This window comes from Pyrus communis, chromosome 9 (genome assembly GCF_041283825.1).
Source record: "Pyrus communis isolate YQ-2024b chromosome 9, ASM4128382v1, whole genome shotgun sequence".
Taxonomy (NCBI): domain Eukaryota; kingdom Viridiplantae; phylum Streptophyta; class Magnoliopsida; order Rosales; family Rosaceae; genus Pyrus; species Pyrus communis.
In genome coordinates this window covers 15,034,256-15,043,314 of record NC_142573.1, presented here as the reverse complement: position 1 = coordinate 15,043,314, position 9,059 = coordinate 15,034,256, and the positions used below count along the sequence as shown (strand labels likewise).

Sequence of the window (9,059 nt, the reverse complement as noted above, 5' to 3'; positions counted from 1 at the left end):
ATCTCCAGACCACGCATAACCACAAACTCAACCTTATAACTCGAGTCACCAATATCGAGAAGAAGGTCATGTAGGTTGCTGAAATGATATAAAATACCATGATGCGGCCACCACTATCTTCACCGCCCTCAAAGAAGAACTAGACGCTTTACTAGTTGAAAATCGGCGAATGAGGAATCACATGAGCAGAAACAAGTTCCTTGAAGCCCTATTTGAATTTTTAACTCTCTTCTTTGTTAGGAGATTTTCCGATCTTCATTTTTGTTAGGTTGGGTACTTGTTTGAAATGTTTAAAAAAGTTGAGACCAATTTAAAATGACAGTAAAAGATTATAGGGTTTTAGTTACTTAATCTTAAATAAAATATACCTTAATTAAGGCTTAAGATGGCAAGAGAATAAATATCTTAAGATCCACGAGAAACACATTTGATAAAACAAATTAGAGCCGTCCGATCAAGCTACCCTTGAAACCAATATTGCGACACCACCCAAAATCCCAAAATAATATAAAAGGCTCCACTACTTTCCTTCTTAAAGATGCCAAAACTAAAACAAAGACACCACTCATCAAAAGATCATACGCAAAAAACAATTAAATATACACCACACACACATGCTAAAGTGGAGTTCCAACACAAAGAAATTCAAGATTATGCGTTGAGTACTTTGTGACGAGAGAGATTTGATAAGGTTAGAGTAATTTCCTTCTTCTTTTCTTTCATTTTGTAGTAGGAAATGTTGTCATGTCATGCGAAGTAGAATGGCTAGTGGAAAATGGAAGAGATTCTGATGTGTAACTGCGCAGATATATCCCTTATGTCCCGCGAAACAGCGTTAATTAGCAGAGCTCAGAGAATTCAGCAGATTGATCCCAGCTGAGCTGACACATATCAGTTCAAGCTTTGCTTGTTTTTTCATATCTGGGTCGTGCAGTCAAGGACCCATTTATGCATGCACAGAGTTTCATTTTATTTACATAATATCTGTATAGAATTGCATGCAATCACATGAAGGTTAGGGCTCTTGACTGAGAGTTTTGAGAGTTCGGGCCAGAGGGATATTGAAAGCAAGGGGATTGGGGGATTTCAGGATTTTCTTTACTAAGGGTAACGGAGCTCACTTAATGTTGTTAATCGTGGATTCACTCACTCACTCAGCCAGGCAAAATATTTGATCTCAAATATTTGTTTTAGAAGGAGGAGTCACGCACCTAACGAAATCTGAGATTAAAAGAGGAGATCACACAATCAGAGAAGTGAAGAGAAACAATGAACTTTGATTCAGTCAAATATTATGAATGCAAAATATTTACTGCTATTATTAATTTTGCATTTGTAGAAATTAATAGCATATGTACATGCACATCATAGATGCATAAATCTGTTGTTGTATATAAGTGTCGATATCGATGTTACGCCAATATCGGAATATCTTAGGCAACCTATTTAGGTGAAATAAAACCACTTTAAAAAATGATAAGTCGCCAACAGTATCATAATTGTTGCCATGCTATCACAAAGTGAATACATAAATAATACACACACACACACATTCATGAGCCCAGACTTCTAACTTTCTCCCAAGTCTAACAGTAATTTTTGCTTTCTGCAGAACTTTGTACTCGAACCAGGTTTTCGGTTTGAACCATGAGTTTTTGTTAGAATGTTTGTTCTGTTTAATTCTTGGGTTTGAGGAGGAATTGTTGGAGTTCAGAAGCATCAGATGGATTGGAGAAAATCAAACTGGTGGAGGCTGAGGTTGATTGAAGTGGTTTTCCTTCTTGTGGCTGTAGTATTTGTCTCGGCACAAGAAAGTTCTCAGCAACAATCTTCAAGTCAGAATCATGCAGAAAAGGTTGAACCTAATTACTTAATCAGAGTGTCCAAATTGCTTTCACATCTCGATGGAGCGGTTTACAAGCATGACTGGCCTGTAAGTCCTATTTTCACTCAGCATGTTGGATATTTTGTCTTAATGTTGTGAATCTAGATCAATCGTATGGAAGTGAACTGTTTGGCTGGTGAGAAACTTTTTCTGAAGAATGATTGCAATGTGAAACTATGACCTTTACATATATGTATACTTTTTACCTTCCTCTGTTTCTTCAATAAACAGTCACCTTTCTTTTTATTATTAATAATAGATTTTAGAAAGTATGGCACTCTAGATATATAGTTCTTATGAAGCAATTTTGTACTGCTAGTAGTAATTGAAATCTGGTGATAGGACATGCGATTTGGATGGAAAATTGTGGTTGGTACGTTTATTGGATTCCTTGGGGCAGCATTTGGGAGCGTGGGAGGTGTTGGAGGGGGTGGTTTTTTTGTTCCGATGCTCACCCTGATTATCGGCTTTGATCAGAAATCATCAACAGCGATATCAAAATGTAAGTACTTTCATCACAGTTTTTTTATGTTTACTTCGTACCAAAGCCTCAAATTCTCATAAACTTGTACACTAGTTTCATAAGATAAATACATGGAAATTTTGCCTTGTTATTTACCTTTCACCCGAATGCACTTTCACGTCTTTCTATTTGGTTGGTCAGGTATGATCACGGGGGGAGCAGCAGCAACTGTCTTGTACAATTTAAGGCTAAGGCATCCCACACTTGAGTTGCCCCTCATGGACTATGATCTCGCGCTTCTGTTCCAACCAATGTTGGTGTTAGGGATCAGCATTGGAGTTTCTTTGAATGTTGTACTTTCCGAATGGATGATCACCATCTTACTAATTATTGTTCTCTTAGGTAAAACTTCTCTTAACTGCAACATATCTTCCCAATTCGTGAAATGTAATTAGTTCCATCAACACCAATGCTCTCCTTTTCAATTCTTTTTGCAGGCACATCAACTAAATCATTCTTCAAAGGTGTCGAGACGTGGAAGAAAGAAACTGCAACGAAAAAGGTGGCGTTTAAGCTTTTCGTGTTTTCTATGTTGGTTGTGCATTCTGCATTGTATTAATCCATATCTAACACTGCACCTTATTTCATTTCTTTAGAATTCACTGGAGGCTTCCAAACGCTTGCAATTGAAAGGTAAGTTGATCAACCATTTCTTCACTTCCTGTTATATGTTCCTTTTCTGCTGCCTAACATGCTCGTTAATTAGACATTGCCAGTGAAGACATTGAAGGCAGAAATAATCATGGAGGCACTGACAACGGCATACCAGAAGTTAAGGAGACTAAAAGAAAAGTGGTTAGAATTTTAATGCTAATACAGCCTAAACTTTTTTGCATGGTTAATATTAGGAACTAACTTCTGTGACGTTTTCCAGGTTTCTGTTCTTCGTAACGTTTACTGGAAGCAACTTGGAGTTATTTTTGCTGTCTGGATCATAATACTTGGATTGCAGATTGGCAAGGTTTTTATCTAGTAGCTTTTGATTTGCACTTTCCCTTCACTTAATTATATGCATTAATTAAGAAATACAATTGATGGGAAAATAATTTGTTGTCACAGAATTTTGTGGCAAAATGTTCAGTGGCATATTGGATATTAGATTTCTTACAGGTACCTTCCATGCTCCCTGCAGTGAACAAACAGTATTCTTCCGATCTGATTGTGAACTAAGAACCTCACAGCGGGAACTTTTTTCTTCCTTTCTTTTGTTCAGATTCCTGTGACGGTTGGAGTGACTTCGTATGAGGCAGTTAAAGTGTACAAAGGGCAGAGGGTAATTTCATCCAGGGGAGAAGCAGGTGCAAAATGGAGAGTGCATAATCTTGTTTCTTTTTGTTTCTTTGGCATAATAGCTGGATTGATTGGTGGATTGCTTGGTCTCGGTGGAGGTTTTATTATGGGTCCTCTCTTTTTGGAGATGGGAGTTCCTCCTCAGGTACATTTCATACTTCATTTATTTTTAGCACTATGAACATAGCAAGTCGAAAAATCGACAGCATCGACAAAATATTGATACTTTATTTATGTCATATATCAATACTATTTAGTACTGTTTGTTATCGATATAACGGAACCACTTGTTATTAGATACCTTACAATCCTTATTTCATGTAAATGCAGGTAGCAAGTGCAACAAGCACCTTCATCATGTTATTCTCGTCATCCATGTCTGTCGTAGAATACGACCTCCTAAAGCGATTTCCAATTCCCTACGGTAAATTTCTCAGCCATTGCAGTTTATGTTCGTAAAATGATGACTGCAGGTGTTTAGTTAGAAGGCAGTTTCTATCTTCAAATAAATCATAAATGTCGGGTTCTTTCGTTACAATTCTTCAACTTTCAGCACTCTATTTCACTGCTGTGGCTATCGGTTCTGCGATCATAGGGCAACATGTGGTAGGGAAGGTGATTAAGGCAATAGGAAGAGCATCCTTGATCATCTTCATTCTTGCTTTCACAATTTTTGTGAGCGCACTGACATTAGGTATGTTAATGTGCCCCAGTTTCATGTGCTCTCCACTTTCACATATGCAGCCACTTTTTTCATGGATTTTTTGTTAATCATCATATGGCTAATTTTTTTATTCTAAACAGGTGGGGTTGGCATGGCAAATTTGGTCAAAAAGATTGAGCATAAGGAGTACTTGGGTTTTCAGAGGATGTGTACTCATAAATCCTAACCCCTAAAACTCTTCATTACCTTAACTTCGAGAGCATAAAAAATTCTTCACACTTCTAATCATATACAAGATAATAATATTACTGTTCTCCAAAGTGCATATACCAAATTCAAATTTCGATTTCCTGCTTTGATTTTATAAATTGTGGGTTAACCAAACCAAACCGCTTATAATATTGTGGATGACCACCATAATGTCCATAACCTCTCATCTTATTGTTTTATAACCAATACTCTATTATTGTAAGTCTACAAAAAGATGCTTATCAAAGATAAATGATACAAGTTTGGAGAACGTCTTTCTATTGTCTTTCTCTACTCTACTTCTCATTTCTCTTTACTATTTTTCATTAGTTTTTGTTGGAGGACTTTTTGCTTCCCCTAGTTCTTTTGCATACTAAGTTCCGAGATACCTCAAAAGAATTAGCATGTCTTAGAAAGCAGAGCATGATTAAGCAAATAGTGACTTGCCTAAGCGATGTATAGTAGGAAAGCTAGAAATTTATCAATTTAGCATGAGAGAGAACTTGTGTGGTTGCATGGTTTTGAGGGATGGATAATCTGGTTTTCATAAGGGTTTGAGGATACCTATGTTGGCTAAGGAAACTCAAAGGAAATCTAAAGGACCCTAAAAACCCAAAAAAGTGATTTCTCTAAGGATGCAAGACTGCCTACACTTACAGAAGGATTTCCCTGCTTGGTGCGATACATATAGAATTCTCCCTTGTCTCTCTCTTTATCCTACATTCTGATGTGCTTATGTGTTCAATGCCTTGTATTGAGTTAATTCTTCCCTTTTACAGGTGGAGGGTAGCTTTCCTAGGTTTCACTAGGGAATCAATTGATTTTCCCGTTTCCTCTTGCTTTGGCTAAGTCTTCCTCTCTATTTTCCTCAGCACAACTACAACTTTTCTTTTAGTGTATCATTGATGAATGTCGTTGCCCCCGTGATGGTTGCATCGTGCCCTCCGTTCAAATACCCTTCTTCCCTAGTCAACCTTCCATAGGCGCCTCTTCTGGCAATGTGCCTTTTTGTTTTCTTTCATCATTCTTCTACGTGAGCTAGGAAGAGAAATATCTCTTCTATTCATTAATAGACGCCTTGCACTAGGCTCTCACGTGAACTTGAGGATTTGGATTCTAGTTTCTTCCTATCTGGGTTAGTTGGTTTGTTAAGGGAAAGGGAAACTTGGTTTGTTTTCTCCTAGAATTGCTTATGTAGGATTCAAATATTTTGGGTATGGATCTTTGGTGCTCCCAAGCAGCCCAAAGGCTTTCATAATCTTGACTCCACATAGGCCCAATAAACTTTTGTAACCATCCACACCACAATCCACTTGGCAAGCCCCAATATGTGGCTTGGATTTACGTGAGCATGTATCGTGGTTAGCGTGATTTGTACACGACAATGATGTCATGTTAAAGTTTGGTGTGGTAAATATATATATGGACTTTCGTGGGCTTGATGTGTATATACAAACACTTACTCCATAATTTATTATTTTATTAGTGTGGTGTGATTGTAAATATTCTCCATTACTCATCTTTGCATGTGTTTAAGCTTTGATTGGGGTATTTTACGCAATCGGACCTTCAGACGTAACTGGGCTTGCATATGCAATTTTTCGGCCCCAACAGGTTTATGACCAATTATACAATATTTTTAAATATTTACTTCTCCATTAAAAAAAAAAAGGTTTCATTTGGTAGTAGATACACGTTAAACTGAAAACATAACCAAACTAAACCACAACATTGGTAAACCAATTAGACCAGTTTTAAGCCATTTATGGCTTGGTTGTGGTATGAAATTTAAGTACTACACGTGCAATTGGGTTCATGACTTTGACCCCTTGACTTTTACCTAACAATTTTTGTTCTATAATCTGGCACTACAAGAAAAACCCTTTTCTAGACAAAGAATTTTGTCAAGTCAAATAAGGTATTGTCGCCTAATGTTTTGACTGAATGGACATTTATCGGGCAAATTTAGTGAGGCAAAATTCATCGCTCAAACGTTTGCCTGATGAATAATAAAATTTCCGATGAAATAACCGATGAAAATTTTGTCAAGCCAAGTGCATTGACCAACTTGATCTAACAAACCTAACTTTCCCAACAACAATATTTTGTTGCCCAAACCCATTGTTGAGCTGGAATAGTATCCTAAACGATGACAAACTTATAATTTTGCCTGATGAATATTCCACTATTTCGTTCGGCAACAATATATCTTTCAAAAACAAAAAAAAAAAAAAATTTACCTGATGATACAGTAGTCAAGCAAGGAATTTAAAGAAAATAAATTTAAAAAAAGTACAAAATACATGCTCGACGAAATAATTCGTCCAACAAACATTTTAATTAAAAAAATTCATTTTTATACATTTTATTTAAATAAATAATAAATTTTAATTATATTAATCTCAAAAGAAATATCAATATAAAAATAAATTACTTAATTATATTAAAACTGAAATATTTGTACAAATGTATGTAAAATATTTTAAATTAACTAACTACTCATTGGGTGGCTGGTGGGATGGCGGCAGAAAGTCGCTTGGAGGATCGGGGAAGCGAATGCCATAGGCTACCCTTGCCTACACCATCTTTCACATGTACAGTCGGAAGTTATCATCCTGTTGGCATGCCTCTTCTTCTCATTGTCGCATGGTCTCTAACTCCATCTTCAACTATAGTTTGGAAAATGTCCCCTTTGCAGGCTGAGACTGAGAGCTAGATGAAGAAGATTCCATGAGGTTCCGAATCTGACCTACTCCTAGGCTGCAAAACTCTTAACTTTCCCGTTGCCCAACCCCGTCCTGGATTAAGTGTTAGCTACTCTTTTGGCATGTCATGTTACAGCTGGGAGAGGTTAGCGAGGTACTCATCATTCTTCCATAATTAGCACGCGTATCCCCCAGGCATCAATTTCCTTCCTCGGCTTGGTAAGTGAGAGGCCAAGTACCAGAGTGATGGATGTGCTTCTTCACTTCCCAATTAGCCTTATTTCAAATTTCCACTATGAATAAAAATTTGATTAAATTTAAAAAAATAAAAATAAAAATAAAATAAAAAAGAGAATTGGAATGAAATGAAAGTTAAAAAAAGTTCTAAAAATTCCTGGCTTTGAGAATGACCTTAGAGCTAGTGCCACTTGTTCATCATTTCCATAGACTCAGGGGTGGATCGCTAAGAGTTTTAGAACATAAGTCTCGAAGTATTTGTGCAGCTCGTATTTCCACTCCTTGAACTGATTGGTCCACACTCGGTTTATGTACTTGAACATACCCAGTTGCTCCATGTCAATCTCGAAGTTGGCTAGAAATAGACAAAAAAAAAATAAGTGTTACTTTAAAAAATACACTAAATAAGTAAAATTAATAAATCAATAACTTTTAAAAAGCTCACATACTAAGATCTCCTTCTTCATTTCCTTTTTCACCTTAGGGGCAAGCTCATTCTATAAAGGGGCTTTCATGGGGCACTTGGTGCAAATGATAGCTCCCATGTCATGAGTCAACAGGTTGTCGACTTTAGCATTCACCACCGATATCTTGGGTTATAAACGATCATGATCTTGCTTTGTGTTATGTGAATAGTTCGATCAAAGACAAGCCTCCACAAATCCCTACACTTTCACCTTCTTCACATACTGGCTGGGAGTTCTTCGTCTCTCATAAGGGCATGGCAGCCAAATCGGCATCATCCTGCCAGGCGTCAACAATGGGGGTTGGGCTAGCACAACACCATGTAGTTTCTGGCTATGTATGTAGGGCAGATCAGGGCTTCTAAACCAATGAAGCTGATGCAATAGGCCCAACCACTTACTCTACGATGGCCGTCTTGGTAACACTAATTCTTGCCAGTGAAATATTCACCATTTCTGTCGGGTCATCCTAACCCCAACCAAATGAAGAACGATGGCCACAGTTGATCAACTACGATGACATATGTAAAAAAAATCATAATAAAGAAATAATTCTAATACATCACAGTAATTTCTTTAAAAAAAATAATAAATAAATAACTATTAAATGACATTATTTCTTAAAATTCATAAAAATTATATATACGTATATATAATAAAAAATATAAAAAGTCTAAAAAATTGCAAAGAAATTCTAAAATTCCTAGAAATTTTAAAAATCCTAAAATTTCCACCCTACACCCTAACCTGTATTCCACCCCGAGCCCACTCATAGAACACTCCGTGTGACTTCCAGATCACAAGATACGTCTAGGATCGACAAAAAACATCAGGCCATATCGAAACAACCACATAAAGTCAAGCTAGATTGAAAACTTGAATAAATACTTACACAAAGCACTTAATCAACAAGGCCAGTAGTCCCACAAAGTGAAGTACCAAAAACAACCAAATAATTCAACAACGTAACATTCTTTTGTTTGTTTTATGGCTGTATCTAAGCTTTTTGTTAAACTGTCTACATACTTTAAGACAGGATAAA

The 9,059-nt window shown here is 36.6% G+C and overlaps 1 protein-coding gene across 3 annotated transcripts; it reads left to right on the top strand.

Moving 5' to 3' along the window:
* The first annotated feature begins 537 nt into the window (after positions 1-537).
* Positions 538-4,882, top strand: LOC137739689 (sulfite exporter TauE/SafE family protein 3). 3 transcript variants are annotated; one of them, XM_068479353.2, is made up of 13 exons: positions 538-691; positions 1,613-1,933; positions 2,228-2,387; positions 2,550-2,750; positions 2,846-2,910; positions 3,005-3,041; positions 3,115-3,203; positions 3,283-3,369; positions 3,468-3,518; positions 3,622-3,843; positions 4,029-4,122; positions 4,252-4,392; positions 4,503-4,882. In XM_068479353.2, the coding sequence occupies exons 2-13, from the start codon at positions 1,724-1,726 to the stop codon at positions 4,586-4,588; spliced, it is 1,443 nt and encodes a 480-aa protein (XP_068335454.2). In that variant the 5' UTR covers positions 538-691; positions 1,613-1,723; the 3' UTR covers positions 4,589-4,882. The 3 variants fall into 3 exon arrangements, with proteins under 3 accessions (XP_068335454.2, XP_088556447.1, XP_068335455.2); XM_088700321.1 differs by lacking the exon at positions 538-691 and adding an exon at positions 695-1,256; XM_068479354.2 differs by lacking the exon at positions 538-691 and adding an exon at positions 722-1,107.
* Positions 4,883-9,059: the final 4,177 nt, after the last annotated feature.

Bases quoted from the DNA above. Each gene is read 5' to 3' on its own strand.
- LOC137739689 (XM_068479353.2), top strand. From the start codon at position 1,724: ATGGATTGGAGAAAATCAAACTGGTGGAGGCTGAGGTTGATTGAAGTG. The intron at 2,751-2,845 runs GTAAAACTTCTC...TTCTTTTTGCAG, and splicing joins ACTAATTATTGTTCTCTTAG to GCACATCAACTAAATCATTC. The intron at 3,844-4,028 runs GTACATTTCATA...ATGTAAATGCAG, and splicing joins AGATGGGAGTTCCTCCTCAG to GTAGCAAGTGCAACAAGCAC.